Here is a 26,972-nt window from a genome sequence, read left to right on the forward strand (position 1 = left end):
GGTGACAGTATCCCTTTAATTCTTCTGTATTTACTGCAGTTCTTGCTTTATATTCATGAACCAGACAGCTCAGGATGAACAGTACTGCAATATGCACCTTTTACATGTAATGCTACAGTGCTTAGGACTGTGGGAGAGTATTACTTTAAGTGTCTCTTACGCACAGGACAGTGCAGATAGTTCTCTTTGTGATATGACTCATGTGAATGTGGGAGGTCTATGGAATAATAAAAATGGGAGATATTTCCATTGACTTAAAATGGAAAAAAATCTGTACAAATTATACCTAATCTTATCTTTATTAGCCCTTTGTTACCATGAAGACATTTGCCTCCTTGCAGTGCTTATACAGTAGTGAGTGTAACATTATATACAAGTCAAGTAAAAACCAAGATATTATCAGAGCCATAAATCTGAGGAGAGAAACACGTCGGAATGGTATAAATGTATAAAATGTCCCGGCGGCTGATAATAAACCGGAAACTTGCCCCGGTATTAACTCCCTGGTTATCAGGGGGACTTGTCATATAGCAGCCGAAACCCCTCATGGGGGCCGGTGACACATGGTGGGGGAGGGGTGGCGATAATGGCGCTATATGGCCACTGGTGTCAGTAGTTACTATAGCTCATCATTAGTACTGACAGTGCTTCACGGTTACCTTGTTGCCAAGGGGGAATTATTTTGTTGTACTGAATACATTAGCTCTCTGCAGATCCCAGCTTCTATAAATACAGCGTGATGTGGTGGTTGCTACGGTAACAATGCATCTTAAAGAGATATAGGAAATCTCGCATATGTCAGAGCGGCGTCGCACAGTTCCCTAATCTTTGGCCTCATTCGTTTTGTATTAGATTATAATCATATTTTCCCTTTCACAGCCGCCAGCTTGATTTTAGAATAGTGTCTGTAGTGCGTCATGGGATGGATGTAACACGTTTAATATGATACTGGAGCCTCTGATGTGTGACGGCACTGTGTACGCTCAGATCCCGTAGCCGGCCACCCACGTCTAGATCTACTGCGCCAAGTACACAGATGTCATAGACTTCAGGGATCTTTACTGATATCAAGTAGAAGCTCAGGATGTTAATATGGCTAGAAAGCAAACTAATTCATGGAATTGTGTAAAATAGAAAGACATTGCTGCTTTCTTACAGAAACAGCGCCACATTTGTCCTGCAGCTGTGGGTGGTATTGCAGCTCTGCTTCATACATGTGAATGGGGCTAATGCAAATATCATTAAAAAATAATGCATTTATCCCTTACAAATCTTAAAGGGTATAAACAACTTTTTACAGATTTTTTTTATTTTTTATTTTTTATTGGTGATTTGTTTCCTGAATGCAAAATTAAGCAACTTTTTAAATAGTCTTCAATAGAAATTTTCAACCATTTAGAAGTGACAAGTAGACTTTCTGCAGTAGAGATAGCTGCAGAGAAGGGGTTTACACATCAGTTGTGATTGTGGAAAGGAGGGAGAGAATCCTTGGAGGATAGCTCACACAAGCTGGAGATAGAGAGAAAGGAAGATGCCAAGGCAGCCTGCAGGGGAGAATTACATAGGCTGTGTAGAGAGAAAGTAGAGAAGTAACAGCAAACTGTAGAGGCCATAGAGAAAGAAATTAAGTAGTTTTTGCACAGCAGTAAGTATAAAGCAAGACTAAAATGCATTTTAAAGGTGTCCATAGTCTTTAAACGTAAATGATTAATTAAATTAATTACTTATTAATTAATTTGCAGTAGAAAAATGTTTTTGTCCATATGTTACATGTGTCAGTCTATATGGTTGCCATAATAGTTCCCTCTGTGGTTGCTATCCAGCGTTCCCAGACTCCTCAATGGCAAATATTCTTATTTATAAAGTGATACCTTTCCTGCCTCCTTATCATCATGTAACCAAATAACCAATAATTGTCCAGTTCACAAACTAGATCTCCAGCCTATAAGCGCATGAGGAGCCCCAGTATTCCAGGGAGAATATCTGTAGATAATAACATATTAGCGTAAGGGCCCTATTCCACAGCAACGATAATCGGCCGGATCGGCCCGATTCGGACGATTATCGTTCGGTGAAATAGAGAGAACGATCAGCCGATAATCGTGTCATCGGCTGATCGTTCATTTAGGGCCAGACCTAAAATCATCGTTCCCCCACTGCGCATCGCTACGGTTGAATAGCGGTACGCGGCAGGCGACCGACGATTTGACAGCAGCAGCATCATCATACATTACCTGTCCAGGCTTCTTCTCCGCGCTGTCTTCCTCCCCGGGTCCCGTGCGCTCTATCTTCAGAATGGCCGGTCAGCTGACGGAGCGCTCAGCCAATCACAGGCCGGGACCGCTGCGGCTGAGTGTGGCCTGTCAGCTGACCGGCCATTCAGAAGGTAGAGCGCGCGGGACCCTGGGATGAAGACAGCGCGGAGGAGAAGACCTGCAGGTAATGTATGCTGCTGAAGGGCTGCAAGGACATCGTTACCGATGTCCTAGCAGCCCTTGCAGCAGCATACATTACTTGCAGGTTAATGATCATCGGGCCGTGGAATAGGCCCAGTAAACGAGTGGCAATCTAGCAGACCTCTGCTCGTTTACATCGTTGATCGGGCCCTCCTCAGCCCGTGGAATAGGACCCTAAGGGTATGTGCGCACTACGGAATCCCGCAGCTCGCACCCGCTCATGGACTCTCCACCCATGCCATAGACTCCATTATATGCCCAGGCGGATTCCGCTGTCCATCCAAAGAATTAACCTGTTCATTCTTTGGACAGATGGCGGAATCCGCCCATGCCATAAATGGAGTTCCATAGACTCTATTCTTTGCAAAGAATGGAGTCTATGGCACGGGTGGAAACGCGGGCGGCCGCGAGCTGTGGAATTCGCAGCTGGCTTTCCGATGGGATTGCATAGTGTGAACTTACCCCTATGTAGGGTGGCCAGTTTGACTCTCTTCTATGACCACTAATGATATATATTATTTAATATGAAAAGGGCTACAAATGTGCCTTGTGCCCTCCACATGCTGGATCCATTAGTCTAATCTAATGCATCCTGTTTGTATAGAATACATGTCCCTGTGCTGCCTTTCTGGAGTTTCAGCTTTCAGAATTGGAGCCATGTTGATGGTAAGAAATACCAGTCAAGTGATATAAACCCTGTAATCTCAGGGAGCATCAGAATAGTTCAGATTGTCAAGTCAGTGCTCAGCTTCTTAGGGCATCCAGTGTCCTTATCTTTCTTCATATTTCTCCATTCCTTAATGCTTAAAATAAGCTCATGAACAGATTGCATACAGGTCCTGGATCTGCATGAATCTGATAAAATGCACCTGGCATATCAATTTAGGGATTAAAACCAACATATGCAGTGTATTTTTGTGTGTGCTAACAGTATAGTGTGAAGGGCAGCTAACTGTGATACTCATCCATGTCCAGGTATGCAGGTATTTTTTTTTTTATCAGAGCAAGAATTATATGCTGATACAGTGATCTTCTCTTTACAAAAGCTGCATGTCTATAATTCAATTTTAGTAATAAATTTAATCTGATTAAAAACATCTAAAGATTCTCTATTTACTTTTGTGAGTGTGACGGATGGGTGCTTATAGTGATTGTTACTCTCCAGCAAAAACTCAAAAACATATACCATGTTAAGTAAAGAGAGCCTAGCATCATTTAAAGGGTTATCCAGCGCTTCAAAAATATGGCCACTTTCTTCCAGGGACCTCTCTTGTCTTCAGGACAGGTGTGGTTCGCAATTAAGCTCCTTTCACTTCATTGGAGACAATTGTAGCACTGGATAACTCCTTTAAATGTCTGATAAATTAAAATTAAAATTCTGCGGCTAATTCTTTATCAAGCCAGTAGAGAGAGTGTGAAGATTTGAGAAATGTTCTGCTATAATACTTTAAGTAAAAGAGATTGTCTGTGGAGAAACCTCTCCCTACTGCCTAACCCCGACATAAAACAATGCAGAAGCCATACTTACCACCCCTGTTCTGCCGGCTTCCACTGACATTTTGCTTCCTGCTTTGCCAATCACACAGCTTAGTGTAAAGTAGGATCTCAACAGAAGTCAGCAGAACAGGAACACAGCCAGGACCAGAAGATCACACACTAGGGGGAACAAGAGGTGGTAAGTATGGCATTTTTTTTTTGTTTTATGCTAGGGAGGCAGTAGGTAGAGGTAGGTTACGTTTAGGCATCTTTAGGCTTTTGTGGCAATGTTCCTTTATCATGTACCACCAATTGTTGCAGAATAGGTCCTCCCTTCACAGCAATGATATTCCCTATTGACAGTGGCCTCTTTCAGCAGGATAATGCCCCAGGCATGCTGTAATATATTTTGAGACAATTTCCTTTAAAGATTCTGCTGCTAATATCCTGGTGTAGTATATGACAGAACACCTTGAGTCCATATCTTAAGAGATCGAAGTTGTTTGGTGACACAAGGGGGACCCATACATCTATACATTACTAGCTTAAATGTTCTCATACCTTATAATTACTGGTGAAAACAACAGCTGGTCATAGGTATAACATACTTTGTCAAGTAGGCCCAGGTCATGCAGCTCAGATTGGCGCTGTTTCTTACAGTACCAAAAATGAGCTCTTGATCAAAAACACATTGGGACATTTATCATTTTTAACAAAATAATCCATAAGCAGCTCAATATGCATGGCCAGTTACTTCAAGAGCGACACATCTACACAACATGTAGGAATGATTACGTAAATTGACGGTTACCTACGTCAGATTTTGTATACTTGTTTTGGTCCTAGGAGGCAGTGTATGCAGATCAGAATTTTCAGATAAATACACAGGATAAATGGCCCACCCAGCTTGCCTTCTCTCTACTCCATGCAACTTCTATAAACGTCCTTTGATCTTGGGTCTCTCCTGCTAAACAGTAATTGCTCACATTTCTGAGTGTCACCTCCAGTCATTTTCACAGCGTGGTCTATTGTTGACTTTTCCTTTGAAAAACACTTTCCCATCTGTGTTTTTTGGAAGTATCTTTTACATCCTGCCCTTGCTTTTCTTTATTAGTGGGAAAACAGTGTCAGACATTTTATCTCTAGGGCATATGGCTGCCAGTTGTAAGGTGGGGGAAAAAAGTTTAGCAAAATTCTGTAATATTTCAAGACATTGTACGACTGTCAATTTCCAATTAGATTCAATTGATTCCATGGGACCTGCCTGTCAAGGCTCAAGTATTTTAACCCAATCTACCTGGAGCAGAGTTTCTCCCCAACATTCTACAGTTGTTCTTTTATTCCATTGTAAGTTAGTAAAACAGAAGACATGATCATTATCTCACTAAGAAAGCCGAGGTCATTTGACGCCAATGTGCTCATTTTCCCAGTTTCCTGTCTACATTGCATTTTTCTTAATTACTCATTGGGGTCAGCTTACAAAAATTGTTATTTCTGTGCAAATGTATGTGCTTAAAATGTGGCATTTACTGTAGTCATGGCAATATTATGTAACTTTGAAGAAATATGTCACGAACGAGACACCTTCTAAAAGTAGATGTTCTCCAATAATTATATTTTTTTCAAATGTCTGAAAGGGATTGTGTCATGAAGACAAACCCTTCCCATAGGCCTTACTAGGACACATAAATCCCACAGAGGGGAATCACCTATTCTTATGGTCCCCATACACCTTAGACTTATAGCTCACAGTGGATTCAGCCACCAGCATAAGGTATGGGGCTCTCGCTGCAGCTTACTCCTTCTCTCCCCATATACAACACAGTATAGAACGCTTGGCCACGCCAATGTAACTCTGTGTAGGAAGGACAGGCAGTAGGCAGTAGATATGACTGACAGTTGGATGATCCTTCGGCCATCAGTTGTTGAAGGTATAAGGGGGCTTTTAGTCCCTCAGTGAAATACATTGATAGCCATTAATCTGAATGCTTCTCCCCTCAGCAAAATTGGTTGTTTGTACGGGAGTGGCATCTGGGGCCATCAGCTCATCTTTATCGGAGGAGACAACTCCTGTAACCTTGCCCTTTTTGTTAAAGTTACTTTTCCAATTTCCATGAATACAATTGAAGCTGTTTTATTGTGTACATAGTCACAATCATTTAATTTTTTACTTATGCGGTCAAAATTGTAGAAATAAAATCAACAGGCAACAAATGCTAAAGTAGAAACTACTTTAAACTTCACTTAAAGCCTTACTTGCATAAGGCCTCATTTACACAAGTGAATTGTTCAGGTGTGGTAAACTGCCTCCAAATAGTACCTGGACCACCATGGGTCTACTGAACTGAATTTACAGCTTCATAGATCATTACAGTACTGAAACCTGGTTCACTAAAACCATGGGAGGTCTGAGTGTTGTGTCAGGAATAAGGATAGTTCAAGGTGTTGTCTGAGGTTGGAAAAAATCACAGCTTTCTTCCAAAAACAGTGCCACATCTGTCCTTGGTTGCGTCTGGATTGGCAGTTTAGCTCAATAGAATTGAATAGAGCAGAGCTACAATGCTACAAATGTCCTGTGGGCAGGTGTGATGCTAGAAGGTCTTTCTAATCCTGGGCAACCCATAAAAATTACACAAACACAAGAATGAGGCTGGGCCAGTTTTAATCAGTACAGAAATTGTTTCTTAGGATTGTTTCTTATTAGAGATTTATTCTGTTTACGCCAAACATTCTGTTAAGGCCATATTACATGGCAAGATCTAGAGGAGGAAGCGAGCACCATCCTCTTAGGTCAGTGTTCGCTTCTTCCTTCCTGTGCTATTACACAGACAATCAACATGATGAGCCAAGGGGGAGAACACAGGGAGCTGTGGGAGGGGCCCATTAAAGGCAGCGGAGGTCTGTTGCTGCTGCTCCTATAACACAAAGCAACGCGCAGCAGACCGTCGCTGTCGTGATCATGATTTTTCAACCTGTTAGAAGACCATGATCAACCAACATTGTGCATGTTGGTTGATCATGGTCTTTTAACAGCCGCTATTACACCAAACGATTATCCAGCAAGTAATCAGCCAAGTATGGAGGATAATTGTTTGGTGTAATAGGGCCTTTAGGCCTTCCTTCCTTTTCATGTACTAGGTCACAAATTCTAGATGGGTCATTACCTGTTCTAATATCAACATTGATCATAGAGGTCAATGTATATGTTTATGATCTCCTACCACCATGCAAAGTATATATCATTAGAAGAATTCTATTGTACTTTATTAATCCTTATTTTTCTGTCACAGGTATTGACCAGGGACAGATGACCTATGATGGCCAACATTGGCACGCAACAGAGAACTGTTTTTGTTGTGCCCACTGTAAAAAGTCACTTTTGGGACGTCCTTTCCTGCCCAAGCAAGGGCAGATATTCTGCTCCAGAGCATGCAGTGTGGGTGAAGATCCTAATGGCTCAGATTCCTCCGATTCTGCATTCCAAAATGCCAGAGCTAAGGAATCCCGGCGTAGTGCAAAGATTGGCAAAAATAAAGCCAAGCTTGAAGACAGCAACATGAATCCATTACATGTAGCCTCTAATAGACTTTCCACTGACGTCGATCCTCTCTCTTTGCAGATGGATTTGCTTAGTGTATCAAGTCAAAATCCAAGTCTGAATCGAGACCAGCATTGGCGAAGCAGAGATGAACTCTACCACTATAATAACAAGATGGAGAGAAGCCAGTCTCAGAGCCCTCTGCAGCTTCTCAGTCAGTGTAACATAAGGACTTCTTATAGTCCTGGACAGGGGGCAGGTGCCCAGTCAGACATGTGGGCGAAACATTTCAGTAACCAAAAAAGAAGCTTGTCAATGATGAGTCACAGTGAGAGCTTCTCTCAGGAAGGGCGGGAAGACTACTACCAAGGTAGACTAAGACCACAGGAGAGCTTCAGTGATGCATCTAGTCACAGCTTTAATGAGGCAAGGTCAAGTCTAAGAGTTCCAGAAGGAAAAAACATGAATGCACAGCAGTGTCGAACAAGACATCCAATCAATGCACTTAAATTCACTGAAGGGTTAACCCCAACTGAACAAACTCCTCGAGGTTCCATGGAGTCTCTTGCTTTGTCTAATGCAACTGGTAAGTTCTTGATGTTCTAAAACAGAAAATACAATAGTACAATGTACAAAAATACAAAAGAAATACAATAGTGACTGTGTTCAGTCTGCATTGTCTAAACAGTGAAATTTTTATTTGGATCAAAATTTCCACTTTTCTCTGCAGAATTACAGGTAACAAACAGTTTATTGGTAAAATTATAGTATTTAAGAGGCAATTTCATTGATTTTTGCTGCCTTTTATTAGAGACAAGACTTTGCATGATGCTCATTTCACTCATGCTGTCAATACTTCATCACCCATTGTTGTCTTTTGTTAAAGAAACTCTTTCAATGTCGCCTGTAGGGCTATGTATAATAGTAAAGGGCACTCTAATGGTTACTGTTCTGTTTTATTTATTTATTTATTAATGATGTTGTCCACTTTGGGAAAAAATATATTTTCTGTCAAGGTTCCTCTAACAATATAATGGTTATAGTTATTTGGTGTACAACTGCTCACACCCCAAGCAGTTGTATTCTGTCTGGTAACTGAGTAGTAAGTGTTGAATTCCCAGTGATAAGTGTTAAATTGATTGCCACTCTATTCCTATGGGAGGCTTTGGGCCCCACTCTCACAATCATGGGGGTTGCCAGTATTCGGACCCCCAGCAATCATACACTTATTACCTATCCTGTGCGTAAGGTTCAGATTACCCCTTTAAGCATCAACAATGTCAGTTGAAAGGAATGAGCTGTCTACGTAATGCATGGACACACTAGGTCCTCAAGAGCTTAGAGACTTTTTTTGTCATCATCACTCTCTAATACATGAGGCTCGTCAATGATGGACACTTTCTGTCCAACATGACGGTATAATTTCTTATTTACCCCTACCCTTTGCAAACCATTTTACCCATTCGGCACTGACGATAGAGGGTCACGTTATACATTGACCTGCAGCTGTTTCTGCCACTTTATGTTTGATAGAACATTACATAGATACTCTAATCTACAATGTGTCAGAGTGAATCCAAGCATCCAGTAAAACAATAAAGTAACTTGAACAGGCCTTATGAAAATATCTCCTCTGGGTGTATTTGTACTTCAACTTGTTTGAACTATTGTCCTGGTGTGACTTGGCCGTATATAACTTCTTAGGGGATCACAGTGCTGGGGGAAGCGATGTCTAACTAAAGTACTGTACATCTGTTACAGACAAGAGGTGTAAGGTCACTTTTCTAAGAGACGAGCCAAGTATTTCTTAGATCCTCCAAGTATTTACTTTACTTCCTTTCATTTTTAGTATTGAGTCACCAGTGAAGAAGTTAAAATCACAAAGACAAAATAATTAGACTTGTACATGTATATAAGAAAGAAATCTAAGCCATTAGTAATGTGATTCAATGGGTGCACTCCTACTGGGTCACCGGGGGAGGAAAATTATACGTACTGATAAGACAGGATTGTATGTATTTGGACCAGAAATCTTTGCCAGAAAGTATGGACTTAATTTAGTTCCGCATTTGAGAACCATGTATAAATGGTGGAATAAAACATTTTGACGCCCGAGGCTAGTAGAATCTTCTATAATCTTAGATGGGTTTTAGAGGATTGGCAATACATGGATGCTTTTTGTACTTCAGCTGCACTGAAATGGTTGGGACCCAGCTGCAGTACTACATTCAGCCTGTGGATAGGTGTGGCACTATTTATGGATAAAAGCAGCCATGTTTTTTCCTCGTCCTTTACAACTTTGATTTTACTGAAAGGGCTTATTAAAGAGAAGCTCCCCTTTTCTACAAAGCATTATATACATTTGCTTCATTCCATTGAATTATTGCTGCTTGGCCATTCCACGCTAAGGATCTGCCTACACATGGTGAATACTTAGAAAGCAAAGCAAATGGATCCAGAACTTTATCCATTAAAATTGTTTTCATGATTGAATACAACTTGTTAAAAAGGAGTTTCTCAGCATACAAGGCAAAAAGAAACACATCAGCGAGTTTCAGGCTTGGAAGTTCTTAGTCATAGCAATTGCCATGACTAAGAAATTCCAAGTTTGAAACGCGTTGGTGTGTTTCGTTCTGCTTTTTTGTGCTGATAAGTTCCTTTTTACCAAGTTGGATTTAATCACAACAGCTGTTTTAATGGATACAGGGCTGGATCCATTTGCTTTGAGCTCTTCTTTTTGTTCCACTGCTGATATTACAGGTCCTCTGTTCCTATTAGATGTTGATGTAACAAACGTTTGATAAGCATCGGTGTAAAATAATGAGTAGAAGCTTTGTTTTTGGGACAAAGACATACCTGGATTTCTAACATTCTATTTCTCTTCAGTAAGAATTCTGGTGGCCATTGACCGAGGAAGAGGAATGTTTTCTTACACTAAAGATAGGGGTTTTGTTCTTCTTGTAAAGGGTTATTTGGGGGGTACCAAACTCCCAATAAATAAGTTTGAGAACTTTGTCCCTGCAGATATACAGTCTATCACTTAATTTTCCCATTTCCAGTTTGAAGAGATGGAAGCACTATTTTAATATCTAATATAGACTAGAAACACCATTGTCCATGAGTATTTCAAAAGATTTCAAAAACTACAGCTTCCATAGGCTGGATCTATTTCAACACAGGGTTGCAGTCCTGAATAAGTTACACTTCTTTCTCACATGGATTACAGCTTCAAAGTAGTTGTATGTATTTTTTATTACCTTGGTGATTTTGTTAGTGTGGCTATGTACTGGGGAAGCGTTAGTTATTCATCATGTCTGAAGCGAGCCAGATCCTATTATTTCTAAACTGTATTTTGGATAGCAGCTGCTGTACTCATTATTAGCAGTAATGAGGGATTTTCTAGTGCAAGGAATATTCATGACATCGTGGCATTCTGATTTTCAGGCTCGCAAAAATCTTTTCGTTGATTTATTCTGTTCAAAATTAGCTGTGACGTCCGTGGAGTTAGTCTAGGCCTAGCAAACGCTCCAGCTTCAGAGACAGATTTATAGGGGATCTGTCATGTAATTAAAGACTTGTTATTTTTGCTTAAGGGTGGGGAAGGCAAAAATATAATATGTATCCATCTGTTCTTCAATCATAGAGCCACGTCTAGTGTTATAGAGCAATATGTAATGTCTCCAGCCAACGAGTTGCTGTTTTCTGTAAAGTTATATGAAATTTTGTTCAGCAGTTACATTAGTTGTACTGTATTAGTTCCTAGTGATGCTACGTGGCAGTCAGTATTGCAGTTTCTCTAGAGGTTGTCACAGACCTAAAAAAAAATCATAAATTGTTGGGACTATTATGAGACCAACTTTTGTCATTTTATTTCCCTTCCCATAGAAGTCAGTGGAAATGTTACCAGCTAAACCAACACTAATGCCCTTATAGTCCCATATATTGTAAGATAGAGCTCATTCCTATTGATAGTCTGGGCCAGACCAACATTGGTGAAGGCCCTTTGGAAAAAAATGGGTGAAGGTCCATCTCTTCATGCAGTAGCAATACACTCCTTTGTGTTTATATACAATAATAATGTTCTTATCACAGCACCAGACCGCCACCTTTCTCATAGTAACAGTGCTCCCTTATTGTCTTCAAGTAGAAAAAGTTCCTTTTAGTACACTGCTCACAGTTCTAGTTCCACAGTTGTTTCTCAAACCAGAAAAAGTGCCCCCATTAGTGCCCTCTTCACGTTGATAGTGCCCCATGACTGCCTCTTCATGCAATGCTTTGGCCTGTGGTGAGGTTTGTAGGTAAAGGGCCTATAAGAATGTATCATAAGGCAGTGAGCTGATGGCTCTGGGCTTTATCATAGTATTCAACTGCATCTGCATCTTCAGGGAAAAGATGTAGATAAAAAAAAGAAGGGGCAGTTTTCACCATGTAACCTTCCCTGCAGTATTAGTAGTCCCCACCTTTAAGTGGGCCAAGGGGCATGACCCCATCTTTCCCCCTGCTGTCCACACCTGCCTGAGATATAACAGGCAGTGAATAAACAGTCTGTTCTTAAAGTTGATGTGTACCGGGGGCATTGAGATGTTCAGTGATTACGGTCTGTGCACAGGTGATATGCTATGGACCAGAATGTGGAACTCCCAGTTTTCTAGGCGGTCCTCTGGCTGTATTCACCCTCTCCACGGAGCGGGCAGACAGCGGGAATCAAAAGCCAAAAAATATAGGCTAAATAATACAATGATAACTTTTATTTCACCTATATAAAATCAGTCAAGGAAAAATAATAACATGATGTCACGAGATTCCAGAACAATACTGATAAATCGTGAGGTAGATTATATTCAAACTCAATCAGCTGCTGCGCTTCATACACTCATGAGTGCAGCATACAACGCTGTAAGCAATATACAAAGGTTAAGTCCCAATCCAGCCTCCCTATATCAGGGATAATAAGCCTGGCCCCTAATTACAATGCTGAGAGCAAGTGCCATAATTACCGCTTACCCATATGGCGCTGTACTAGATACTCCCCTGAGGAAGCAGCCTTTATGTGTAAGTATTGTTCTGGAACCTTGTAACATCATGTTTTTACTTTTCCTTGATAGTATGATTTTATTTCGGTGAAATAACATCGGTGAAATATAATTTTTTTATTCAGCCTATATTTTTTGTATACAACCCCTTGGAAGTAGGTACAGGCATGTGTAGGGATCTGAGCAACTGACAAGGGCCAAATTGTGATGTTTAATTGCCTGGATAAAACCAGCAGGACTAAAGCCGAGAAATTACATTGTATTCAGATATTAATGGCTATGTATGTAATGCATTGTGTTGGTGGTGGAGTAAAGAAGCTAATTTATAAAAATTGTGTCACTGTCTGAATACTTCTGGACTCTATATATGTTTTTAGAGAGAGAGATTATATCGAATTTACATCTTTTTTTTTTTATTGCCTTCTTGTTTTTGCTTTATTTTAGCTTCTCTTTATTTTAAGGAAATCAAAGCAGTGAATCTGAACTGACAGGCAGATTGCAGGGTTTTTCTATTTTTTTGCAGACCATTTGTCTTGTTGAGCTGTATTTTCCAGCTTGGAATGCCGCTGTTTAATGCCAACTTTTCACCTAATAAATAATGACTCCAGCGAGTGCCCAGCGCTCCTTGCTGTTACCGGGAGGCGAAATAGATCGCTCTCATTGTTCATGCTTAAATGTCTCTTAACTGCTTCAGTGGTTGAAGACTGAAAACAAAACTCAGGAGCTCAAGAACATTTTTTAGTAATGGCCAGGTATGCAGGGCGGACAGCTTACTGAATAGACGGACACAAAGCAAGCCTTCTCATATAGGGCAAAATAAATGTGCTTTCCAAAACGTGAGAACGGGGCCAATTCACTTCAACATGTGGAGCACTGGGACATTGTAATGAGCTTTTAACATGGAAAAGAATATTTTTAAGTGGGTTAGGATGACCTAAAAATAAGGAATAATCAGGGGGTCAGCAGCCATAGTGGTGACCTGCTTCAGCCGATGATTGGCTGAGTAGGTATTTCCTGGGGAATAGAGCAGTGGGGACTTCGGCACCATTGGAATGACATTGGTGGTTGAAACGGGCAGGTAAGAATCACTTTTTAAAAGTACCAACAGTGAGTATCAACATTTTAAAAAATCACTAGACAACCTTTGAAATTAAATAAATTATATGTACAGATTTTTTTTGTTTTGTCTTTGCCTTTGTAGTCAGTGTAGGATAAATGGATACAAATGAGAGATGCCAAAGTGGAAGATGTGGAAGAACCATGTTCAGCTATAGATCGGTACAGCATCATAGAAATGTCATAGTGGAAATACATAGTGTAATATTTTTAGAAGGGTAACACTCTTCCTCAGGTCCAGGAAAAAATTATGAATTATTTGATATACTAGAATAGTTATTGGGGAAATCAGACATTTTAACCATAGTCCGAAAGCCCATATGGCTGAAAATATCTACATCCACGTACAAGTGTATCAGCCAGCAAGGCATCTGCCCATTCCTTGGTCCTCCTGTCATGCCTACAGTAATCCTGAAATAGTAGGAATCTTATATGTTACAATGGGCAACACTGAAGCTTTTTAAAAACAAGTTTTCATCCCAAGCAGCTTATAAACAAACGTACAAGGGGAAAATATCCCAAACCTAAAACTATCCTGCGCTGGTTATGTAACAGAAAAGATGTTTCTCATTAAACCTCAGCATAACACACGTGGCTTTGTGCAACAGCAAAATCCCAATAAATGTTAATTTGTTTTTAGGGTCTCGGTCTTATACTAAGATTACATTTTGCTGAACCCTTTTCATCCTTCGTTCTCTCGCCTTCTGTAGCGGCTTTAGCTGCGTCTGCATTTTGTAACAACTCTGAAAGACCCTGTGAAATTGTTTTTAGTAGGTCCCCAAAGCTGAACACTTGGAAACGGCGCTGGTATGACTACATAATATTTAGACCAATGAGATTCTCCTAGCGCCGTCTGCGTTAACTCACGCTGATGCTTAAAATTACAGCCAAATGACGTCATGAATATTATTTCAAATCTGAATTGTTTTGATTTAATTAGGAATGCGCCCATTATCTCCAGCTGATTACTGTAATATTTTATTCGTGACTCTGTTAAACAGAGTCCTCGGATAATAACAAACATGCCACATCCTGATTTGGAAGCCAACACCAACACTAAATTACCTAAAACAGTTCTGTTAGTAATTAAGGTACAGTAATTGTTCAGTTAATGACAATTTTGGCTGGCGGGGTTCTGCGTGATTTACATAATTGACAGGTTCTTCATGAACTCCAGGCTCAGCATTGGCAAGTGCAATGAGACGTTGTGTTTTTCATATCCCTCTTCCAGGAACTGCGTTACCAAAGTCTTTCATAGCGTTGGCATGGAAATCTGATTTAACTTGAGTGGGAAAAGATTTTATAAGGACACTTAACTTTGTGTTTTCCAAGATTAAGAAAAGCACAGATACTTTATTTTAAAAAAAAAAACAGCACCACCCCTGTTCTCAGGTTGTGAGTGGTATAACACTTCAACTCTATCTACTCAACTCACTTCAACTCTATTCACTAAATGGAATAGAATGGAGTCTATGGCACAGGCGGAGATGTGCGAGGCCGTGAGCGGGGGCGAGCTGCGGAATCCACAGCGGTTGAGCCACTTTCCTGCAAAATGAAGGTCCCCATATACTTGATGTCAGTGGAGATAAGGGTTGGGCATGATGGAATTTTATTGTACTACCCTGTTTAGCAAGTGCTAAGTGCTAAGTGCCAGAGCTGTCTGGCTACGTCTTTTCCCTCCCATTCCCATAGAGAACACATGAACATTCAGCCGTATGGGGAGGACAGGAGAAATAACTGTCAGCAAAATAAGAATTTTGCCTTATAGTTACTGAAGGTGCATGCACACCTTAAGTTTGCTTAGTTTTCCACCACAAATGTGTGCTAAAAATGATGCATTTTTTTGTGCATTTTAGCCTCCCACTTTTAACAAAAAACACTCTTACTTTAGTCGAACCATGCTTCTTGCCTGTGTCTTAAAATCGCTGAAAATGTAGGGAGCACATTGGTAGCAGGTTTTTGTTTTCCCTGCAGCGCTACCACTTTTTAAGATAAATTACACAGTGCCCAATGAAATCAATAGTTGTACTTGTAATGCAAGGGTGTTCTTTGTAACCATTCTCTGCTGTGGTCAAAAATGGGATTACTGAAAAAATATCATTTTTATCATTCTGTTTGATCCAGTTGTGCATGTGACTATAACCTGGGACTGTATTGGAGTCCTGTCCAAAAATGTTGATGTAAGGTATATAACTTACTCTATATTGTTTAGATGGGACCTGGCACATCTACCTAGGACCTGGTTCATTGCTTAGATGGGACCTGGCAGGTACTTGATTATCACCTACTAAATAATAGCAGACAATTAAAGGGGCTTTCTCCTTAAGACAACTCCTGTTCATATATCCCATTAGAGCATATGGACGTCACATAGGGGTGGGGGCCCATAATGCTTTAGAGCACACACTATATAGAGGTATGTGGCCTAGTTATCTGAATATAATTGACTCATATGATGCAGAATCACACTGCAATGCAAGAAGTGTGAGATTTGTTTGGTAGAAATTTATAGCATTACAGGGTCCTATGAGACAGAAATAATGCTGACACCTCTAGTTGTAGTTCAGCCGAGAAGTGTGGGCTGCTGTGATTGACACATTTGCTGTATACTGCAATGATACGCCCCAGGGAGAGGAGACTGTTCACTGCCGAGAGGATGTAGCCTGCTCACATGGTTATATTGCACATTCCTTACTTAATGACTGTCGGGAAGCAATCACTAGGTCCTGTATGGCTTGGTGTTTATTTGCCATTATAAAGTACTTTAGATTACACTGTGGTTCATTGCTTTGTAATGAAGTGGTTTTTATTGTGCCGAGAAAACATCTGTATAGTGTCTGTGTTATAACCTTTCCCTTTCCTTCCTGTTACATCTGTGTTTTCCACATTGGAAGATGACAAAAATCTGAGAATCAGAATTAAGTGTAAAAGCTATTTTTCATGCAGCATGTACTTCCTTCTTCTGTTTAGACACCGTCCTTAAAGGGTTTTAGTAGTAGTTGCTGAAACAAACACTCCAAGCTATACTGATACATTGTGCAAGACCTGAGTGGGTGGAACACAACATAGAAAGATTTCCTGTGCCAAGCCCACACTGCAGCTGGATGTCTTATGACTCTTCTAAAAGGACGTACATTTGGCTCAGACGAGTGTGCACGTACACTTCAATGGAGATCGAGTCACTTTAAGCCTTCAGCAGCATGCTCGGGTCATGCTCATCTCTATTCGTTGTCCCTACATTTGCTTTAGATTGTCTTTTGATTTTACCAATAGGTTCATCAAACTTTTGTAGGCATGCTCAGTTTTAGAGTAGAGAGATTGTCACATGTTGGCCGTACACATATGATAGCTGTTGGGTAAAAAGCTTTCTCCCAAAACATACATACACACTTGAACTTTCGGCTATATATGTTCTGAAATGGGAAGGGGGAATGTAAGCCCTTGCCATACACCTCTAAGGGTGGCTTATGTCCCTTGGAAATAAAAGACCAGGCTTCTAAGATTCAGCATTGACGATCCTCTCAGCCAACGTCACCTTACACTTTAAATAGTCAGCTGGTCCTAGTAAACTTGGTTCTGCCGAAAGATTGGGTAGACAAAAGTAGAAAGCCATGTAAATAGTTGGGTAAAAAACTGGGCAGATGGACAGTGAGAACAGGAACTGAAGATCTCCATAAAATCATTCATTGCCTCTTACAAAAATATGTCTGATAAAATGTATGATTGTTGATATGATCTTATATTCATGATGGTCTGTTATTTATTTCCTAAGGTGCATCCATGGATGGAGGCCCAAAACGTCAGGAGCATCTTTCTCGGTTTTCAATGCCAGATTTGAGTAAAGACTCTGGAATGAATGTTTCAGAAAAACTGAGCAACATGGGAACGCTTAACTCTTCTTCTCAGTTCCGAAGTGTAGAGTCAGTGCGAAGCCTTCTGTCTGCACAGCAGTATCAAGATATGACCCATAACCTTGGTGATCTGGCCAAACCTCCGAAATACAGGGACTTGGCATCTCACGGTAGGATGCACCAGTCATTTCAGTTTGATGGTGGTATGAATGACATGACTGGACAAGGCAATGTGAAGGTGACTCCTATGAGTGAAAGGACGAGAAGGAGAACCCAATCACGAGACAACGATCAACAACATTATCATCATCATCATCGGCAAAGGAGGTCAAGGCGATCTCGTTCAGACAATGCTCTTCACCTGGCTACAGACCAGTGTAGTAAAGTAAAAGACAAACCACTTCTGAGGGCCAGGGAAGACTATGAAAGACTGATGCAACAAAGAGGAGGTCGAGATCAGATGGATCAAGCTGTCAGAAGAGAAATGTACAACCGGTATCAGAGGACTGCGTCTGACCTTGCTTTACAAAACCATCTCTGTGAACGGTGGGGGCAACAAATGAATGAATATGATTGGTGCTCCACATGTTCATCTTCTTCAGAGTCTGATAACGAAGGATATTTCCTAGGAGAACCAATTCCGCAGCCTACCCGCCTGAGGTATGTGACCAGTGAAGACCTTATTCACCAGTATGGTCAGTGCTCAGGTGGCATTCCCAAGTCTTCCACTTTGGGTGGACGAGGACAACTGCATAGCAGAAAGAGGAGGAAGAGCAAAAATTGTATTATTTCCTAGTTTTGACCCATGAAGCCACAGTTTTACAATGTAATTAAATATCCCAGTGGGCCGGTCCACAATTTAAACAGTTTTGTATTATAGCAAAAGAAAATGAAGACCTTGTACAACCCCTTCCCAACCCTTGTCCTGAGTATATACTAAGACTGATATACAAGATAGGTTTGGTAACTAGTCATGATTGTTGATATAGTGATTATTGGGTTTTATTGCACATTTCACTTTATTTCCTCAATAGTTCAGTCCGCCAAAAAAAACTGCCTTGCTTTTGTTCCAACTTGAGAATATACTCTATTCTTGAATGTATGCCGTACCTAGACGTACAGTATGCTGCTTGACCCCATCCTCGTACTACAAACTATGTGCATTTTTTTTTTTTGGGGGGGGGGCACTAGTATTATTTACAAGTATTTTAAGAATCAGATAAGGCTAACCTTTAAGTTATTTAAGCACTCATTGTAAATGGAATGTAAATGAAAGTTCTGATAAACTATTTTTGTATTTTGTAATATCAAATGAGTCTATATGTTTTAGAAATATGGATATAATGGACCTGCATGCCGAGCTCATAAAATGTCTGGTTGGTTTAACTTTCCAAACTGTGTAATTTATACTTTTGGGATGTGTGGATGTAATTTTCAGATTTCAGTGGTCAAGCAATAGTGCAAATCAAAAACCTTCTCCATCCAGAACAAAAAGTTGTGTTTGGCAGGTATGAGTTTAGCACCTTACAGAAATTATTTTACTTTTCCTTTTTAAAAAAAATTATATATATAAAAATATATACGTATCTATAGTTATATGCATACATTTATGCAACAAGTTGACTTCAGGCGACCTAATGTACTAGTTACAAAAATCATTTTACCAAAGTTTGAGCACATTCTTATTCTGATCAAGTTGAAAAATGTTATTAAGACATCCACTGATCAGTAGCATCTGCCAGTATGGCTGTCAGTGTCCAAAAAGTTTAATATTTTATGCAGTCACAAAATCTAAATATTACTTACCAGTATATTTGAAATATATCCTACCCGACAAAAAGTCACTATTACTTATTTACATTAGAATTCCAGCATTTGATTTCAGGACATGAGTTAATCTGTAAAAATTTCTGTAGTCAGGCACTTAACAATCTACTCTCTGGGCAATAAGCTTCCAGACTGACTAAGTATTACTGGATGTCACCAGCCTTATGTTAGAGAAACAACACTGTCATATGTTTAATTTTAGCAACAACCTGTCAGTGAATGAGAGGTGGCCACATCCACTCCTACTGTACCAAATCTTGTCCTTTATCATAACATGTAAACTATAATCATAACTCCACTCAAAATGTTAAAGATCAGAGAATCTGAATAAAGAAAGTGAATAGTATCCAGCTACAACCAAAAAGCTCAAAATTATCTTGTCTCCATTAGAAGTCTTAAAGATGTTTTAACACCCAACTAAGTTAACTCATCTGTATGAAAAAGTTGGAAAACACTTCAGGGAGTTAAAAAAATGTATCTAATAAAAGTTAAACCTACAATCTTAGGGTTAATGAGTTAGTTGTTTTTTTTCAAAGGCATTTCACTGTGTATGTAAAAAGAAGGTGTTCAAGATGGCTATTATAGATATTACTGATTACCATGTGTGAAAGCTTTTAGGCAGAAATATTTTAGATGGAGTTATCGTTAATGCACAAAAAATTCAGTCCCCAAACACGCTTACTCTTTTATTAAACTTACATCTCATTTGTGTAAGCAGAAAGGTCAAGATTGCTGCAGAATCTCATGAAACATTACTTACTTTTACTCCATGTCAGCATTAGATTGTAATAGGGCAGTTTTGCAAAAAGCCTGGTAGCCAGAGTGCCTAGACATTTGATGCAAGCAGCTAAATTTCTGGATTGTATTCTTCAGATGTCTGTGAAAGTTCATTTTGCTTGGCTTTAAAAAACAAAATTACAATTACAGTACTTTCTCCATACTTGAGTAACAGAGCTTTTTCGGGCAAAATAGACTGATGAGTAGTGTTAAGAGAGCACTGAAAGTGCTTGTTACTCGAGTCGAGCATTTTTTGGTGCTCAAGTGCTCGGCCCAAATGATGGCCTCCATTAAAATCAAACGTTAAACTAGGGGCCCCCTGCTCGGCAGAGTGGACGGTGCCTGGTTAACCCCCTCCCGCCACTGCACAGTAAATTAATGTCCCTGCAGCAACGTTAATTTATGATCCCTAGATGACAAAGGCAAAGAAGCTGTGCCTTTTGTCATCCGTGGCGGGTCCCGGTTGTCAGTGATAGCCAGTGACCCACCACAGCTGTTAGCACCAGAGCCTCGCTCCGTTGCTGATGGTGAACCCTATAGATACTGGGGTCGGCACGACCGCAGAATCTATAGGGCTTCAGACAAAGAATTCTCCCTCTCCAAAGGGAGAATTCTCTGTCTGATAGCCATCGGGGCTCTGCGATGTGACCTCTGTGATAATAGCCATGGACACCGGAAGCTATAAGCTTCAGGCTTCTGGTGTCCCGTAGCGGGGAGGGAAATAAGGTCAGCACATGCTGCGAGCTCTGTCCCCTCCCCTGCCACTGGTACAGGCTTCTAAGAGCGAGAGGGGACAAAGGAGAGGGGGCAGAGCTACGGACTTCAGCGAATGGGAGCCAAAAACAACCTGGGCATTGATACATCAATGTCCCAAGGTAGTGGAAGTGTTAACCTATTTCATTCTTTTGTTCTAATTTTTGTATATTTCGTCCCTTGAGGGGATGTTTAAACAAAATATGCAAAAATTAAAATAAAAGAAAAATGTAATAGGCTTCTGCAGGACACATTAGAACTCCTGCTGGTAATGAAATGTCACCTTTACACTAGCACTAAGAAATTGGGACCTGAGCTGCAGTTACAGGTCGCCACTGCTACACGGTGAATGAAGGCAACTGCTTCTGGCCCATTCTTTGTGTAGCGTGTCATCAGTCTATTTTGGCCAGAAAAAGTAGCATGAAAATTGTTGTTGTTTTTTTTTTTTTTTAAACAACAATATATTTTAATACTTAACCCAGATTAAATTTTTGTTACAACACTTTAGTCTCTACCCACCAACATCTTGTTCTACACAAATCCACTGATATTCGTCATTAGATGGTCATATTAGCCTATGCCTACTCAAATATGATCTGTTGACCATGCTAGAATTTCATCCAATCACTAAAATTTTATACACACGAATGGAACTTTTTGAATGTGTCCAAATAAAAAAAGCCATATACTGTAGCTGCATTCAGTCTGTGTATGAAGAGCAACATTCATGGCTACTTTTGAGCTTCTGCAGCAACTGTGAACATGACATGAGTTGACCTCAGCAGTGCAGTAGCAAACTTTCATGGTGGCCCAAAAGTCAAGAAACAACTGGTGGCCAAGCATGCCCCATCCTTCATAAACTCATTCCTAAGGCTTGAATTTCTTCCCAGCTCCAGCTGCATACTCACTATATACATAGATGTGACTCGCTAACATGAGTTGTCCCTATAATTACAGTGACCTTGCTGGAACCAAAACCCGACCTAGGATTTCATGACATGATGTACAGTAGTTTTACATTGTTGAATTTCAAATAGATGTTAAAAACTTAAATTGCAAATGGTGCCGTTCTGTTTTATCCGCATCAGATTGTGAATCGTTCTATGCTCTGTGACTTGAGATATTTAACCTGCTTTCATTTTTACTGTAAGAGTGAAAGGAAATGGATCATTGCTGCTTTTCTACTTGGGGTCTTCCCTTGCCTCCTCGTTCAGAGGACAGACCGAAATACGGAACAAGTATCGGAAATAGTTTGTGTGTAGTTGTACCGGACACATGCGTTTCGCTTTTTATGCTTTGAACTGCATATCTTGTGCTATCTGCAGGGTGTTCAACATCATTTGCTGTTCGGATTTAAATATTAAAACATTCATTGTCCTTGATAAAAATCAGACCTGGTGTGTGGTGTCATTTTTTTATTTTATGTTACAATTTATAAACATTATTTCTCTTTTTAACTATGTTTAAAGTGCACACCATTATTCATGTGGGACTGCTGTGGGATACCCCTTGAATAGTGCAAGTGGATGTATGACTCTTTATAATATCAAAGAAAATTAAAATTTCCTCTCTTAGGGCAGGTTCACACTACAGAATTCTTGCGGATAAACTCTGCGGAATTCCGTTGGCTGTACGCGCTCAGGGACGCGCGCCTTCCGCCGCCTCCATAGACACCATTCTATGGGCCGGCTGATTCCGCATTCCGCCGAAAGAACTGACATGTCAATTCTTTGCGGAATCAGACGGCCCATAGAATGGTGTCTATGGAGCCGGCGGAAAGGCGCGCGTCCGTGAGCGCATACAGCCGGCGGAATTCCGCAGAGTTTATCCGCGAGAATTCCTCAATGTGAACCCACCCTTATAATGCTTCCTTTCTGCCCCGCTCCTGCTTAGAATGCTTCCTTCCTGCCCCAGCTGATTACAGAAGTTCATTGAGGGATCAGATTACATGCTGCCCATAGAAGTCTGTGGAGAGGAGAAGTGTTTGGAGAGAGCCAGAATCAAAGAGCCTATACAAGAACAAAGTGTGAACATTCACAGTGCTTGATACACAACTTAGACTGCTCAGTTTTATCCTGCAATGTCCTCCATGCTGCTGCTGCTTAGGGGGTACTATAAACACACAGAAGAGCAAGATCCCCTCTTCTGTGTGTGTGCAGTGTATAGAAGACTTTTAACAAAAAAAATAAATAAATAAAGAATGAAGTCTGCAGAGGAGAAATCTGATCAAAAAATACCATGTACAAGTTATATTGTGGCCAGAAATGGTGCTACTCTTCATCTACAGCTTATCCTTAAAGGATTATTTAATTTTAATTCGATATATTTATATTTAATATACTGTATAAAATACATGCATACAAAAGATAAAGCATAAAACTGCTGTAAAGCACCAGTAATATATACAGGTTTGTGCTACTGTCCAGGCTCTGTGCACTGACAATACGTCTCAGAAAAGTTCCTATTCTATTACACAGTCCCATGCCTAGCGATATACTGGATAACTGAGCGACAATCTGCTAGATCAACGCTCGCTTACTGAGCCTATTACATGGTCCGACTATCATAACGCAAGGGCTGTATATATATGTGTGTATATATTACAAAAAGCAAATCCTGCAGCACTCCTTGATATGCAAAAAAAATGGTGCAAAATGCGGTAGGCACTTGAAGGACCACAAGTGCCAGGATACAGAGCAAAGAAACTGCAGTGCTCCAAAAGTGAAGTAAAAAATAAATGGTGTTTATTTCACCCAAAATCTGCGACGTTTGGCTCTTACCATAAGAGCTTTATCAAGCAGCTTTATCACACTGCTTAATAAAGCTCTTATGGTAAGAGTGAAACGTAGCAGATTTTGGGTGAAATAAACACCATTTATTTTTTACTACACTTTTGGAGTGCTGCAGTTTGTTTGCTTTATATATATGGTATGTATGTATATATATATATATATATATATATATATATATATATTGTTAGCAATGTCCATGCAGCCCTTACCAAGTGTAAAATAAAAAACATTATACATACCTGGCCACGCTCTCCAGTGTTGTTCTAGCCTCTCCCCGGTCCTGCAGCTGCTGCTGGAATTTCAGAGCCAGTCTTTGAAGTGACAGGCCGCTTAACCAATCACTAGCCGCTGCATTGTCACATCTTGGTAAGTGATTGGCTGAGCAGAGTCACGTCAGAGACCGGTTCTGAAGTTCAAGCGGGAACACTGGGGATCCTGGGCTGGTATGTATAATATTTTTTTTTTCATTTTTTTTAAACACAAAAACAGAAAAATGCAACAGCTCACCGCAATGGCAAGATACAGACCCACTACAGACATGAAAATAGTTAAAAGCAGCCCCCCAACTGCTAAAAAAAAATTCCCACCAAAATAATGAGGCTCTTGGTTACCCTTTGCAAACAGTGTAAACCACCCCACCATGATAAGGTAGCCTCATGCTCGGGGCCGACCCTACACTGTACTATGGCGTCTTCATGGCATGAAATACGCCTATGCTCTGGGCATGCAAGATCCATCTTATACCTGCAAAATTAATTGCACCACCTGGGTGGGATGGGTGGAGTGCACGACCAAGTAGAGGCAGCCACTCCCCCATCTGGAACACAGACAAAAAAAGACAAATTTGGTCAGCTCTCCTAGAACACAATTCACACTTGGCAGGAGCATGTTGCTATGGCTGAAATTGTAAACATACAAACACAGAAAAATGCAACAGCTCACCGCAATGGCAAGATACAGACCCACTACAGACATGAAAATAGTTAAAAGTCATCAGGTATCGGCCGCCCATCGCTAATACACATAGCGATGCACGGTCGGTGGCCTATGATTTTTTTTAACGTTTAAAGACTTTGATCATTCTCTTTATTAGACGGAATGATAATCTGCCTTATCGGCCTGATTGGGCAGATTTTCGCTCCATGTAGTAGGGCCTTAAGGAGCCATGGCAGTAAACAGCTAATTTTTGGGGATTGAAGTCCTGAGCCAGCTGGTAAATAGCTGGGTTTGCTGAGGAAACTCACCGCAAGACATTTACTCTACAGTGGCCTCTGCAGGTGAAACACAGGGCAGCCTTTCATATGAATAGTCATCCATGTAACACATGGACATCGCAAGTGTGCCAGAACAGGAGACATTCTTACTCAGCGTCTCTCCATTCTCACCCATGCAGGCAACGGTGTAATGGGGCATATAAGAAGAAGTGCTATAATATATAAGTTAGTTGGTCTATGCTTCATGGAAGCTCTGAATTGTGTCATATACAGTAGTTGATCCCCAAGCTTGCATGCATCATAGTGTGCTGTTCAGTCTTAAGGAGGCAATAGATACACTCCAGACAGCATGACACATCTATATTCTTATAACAAAGATATTTTTCTATTGTGTTGACAGCATAATACTACCGAAATATGAAACAGCCAATTGTCATTTCAAGCTGTTGTGCTGCCTTCTGCACTCAATACGCATATGAGCTAAGGCCAAAGACTACTACATGCCTGATACTTATTAGTGCACTGCTCAAAGTTGTTAGAGTATACAACTGGGTTAGAAATACCAACTGGGTGGGCAAAAATAATTATGGGGTCACTGGGGTCATTGTAGACTATTATTACTTTACAGGGTGAATTGAAACCAACAGTGAAACCCAATAGGGAATCATTGTTTCAGGCACAGCAAAAACTTATTATGCATGTACATATTTACTGCGCCACTTTTGTCCAAAGACCATATCTGGTATTACAGTTTAGTGAATGAGACACAGCCTATAAACATGAGTGGCACTATAGGCTGTCGCCTTTGATGGTTTCAGTAAATGTACAGTACATTATCTTTCTCCACTCTAGCCTGGTGGGTGGGATCTTCTCGGTGTGGTGACCCCATTCTCTTACTGTATGCATGCCCACATATATACTGAGAGAGTTACTGCACCTTCATCCCCCTCCTCCCCCCACTCCATTTTCTATTTTTTTTATTCATATCAATGGTGCTAGAAATTTGGTTCAGTAGACCTGAAGCAAATCCAGGTGTTACATAGAAAATCCAAACAGCCCAACACAGATACAACGCGCCATCCTGAATGAGTTCTTAATAACAGTATGGAATGAACAGGTTGACACTCTACATCTGTTTGTCTTTATTCGTTATTAAACTTTAGTATCTATGTTGTTCTCATCCACAATATAGAAAGTATAAGATGGAAACAAATTTTTAGAAATCTTTGAAGCAAAACCAAGAAGATGCGCCAAGGATTCACGACCCTTTCAATGAAGAACAGATCAAAAACTAAGCTGTGAAGATTGATGGGGTGTGAGGCTGGAATAAACTACTGAAGGAATTTCAAATATCCCAAAAAGTAATGTGTGCACCCTCAAAAATGTGTCATGGCGGGGATGCTCATCACATGACTGCTGCCAGAAAGTTCAATATAACCCCAAACTAGCAAATTATAATCAGATGCCTCAACAGATTTATAGAGGAAGTAAATGTTTGGAAATAATGAAAACCATACCGAGCTGGACAATATTAGATGCTAATGTGCTTATATCTGCAGTGGAACAAATGCTTAGATTTTCTTGTATCCTGTCCAAGAACATTTTAGTAGCTATTGCAGTTTACACAAAACAGCTGACAAAAACACGCTTTGCATAAAGATTAACTCTATAGGATTCCAGTGATGAGCGGAGCCGAAATCGTATTTTTGTCCAGGTTGTATAATTGTTTAATAAGGTTGGCGTCAGCATCAAGCAAACCCGGGAGGGTGCCAGGGCTTGCTGGGCCTAAAAGGGTTATCCTAGCTTTAAAAATTGATGGCCTAGACTGAGGATGGGCAATAAATATTAGATCGCCAGGGGTCTGACTCCTGGCGTCCCTGCCATACTATTTGTAACCCTTTACCAAAAAAGTATGAGCCAACTTGCAGGAAACATACACATTAAAGAGGCTGGACCTCATAAAACAGATCGACAGGGAGGATGGGAGTCGGATCAATGCTAATCTAATATTGATGGCCTATGCTGAGCCAGGATAAGCCCTTGTCCTCTGGAAGAAAACAAGAATGCTTTAATTCACAGAAAGCTGACCTCAAAATCATTATTAATCATGCTTAAGCCTTTCAGTATAAACGATTATCG

The 26,972-nt window shown here is 40.4% G+C and overlaps 1 protein-coding gene across 7 annotated transcripts in view; it reads left to right on the forward strand.

Moving 5' to 3' along the window:
• The window catches only part of PRICKLE2 (prickle planar cell polarity protein 2), a 215,061-nt gene extending 196,560 nt beyond the window's left edge, over positions 1-18,501 (forward strand). For all 7 annotated transcript variants that reach the window (XM_069966928.1, XM_069966926.1, XM_069966929.1 and 4 more), the window contains 2 exons: positions 7,223-8,056; positions 17,392-18,501. In XM_069966928.1, the coding sequence (XP_069823029.1) occupies positions 7,223-8,056; positions 17,392-18,266 (1,709 nt within the window). In that variant the 3' untranslated portion in view covers positions 18,267-18,501. The remainder of the gene's footprint in view (positions 1-7,222; positions 8,057-17,391) is intronic.
• Positions 18,502-26,972: the final 8,471 nt, after the last annotated feature.

This window comes from Dendropsophus ebraccatus, chromosome 4 (assembly GCF_027789765.1).
Source record: "Dendropsophus ebraccatus isolate aDenEbr1 chromosome 4, aDenEbr1.pat, whole genome shotgun sequence".
NCBI classification, from domain to species: domain Eukaryota; kingdom Metazoa; phylum Chordata; class Amphibia; order Anura; family Hylidae; genus Dendropsophus; species Dendropsophus ebraccatus.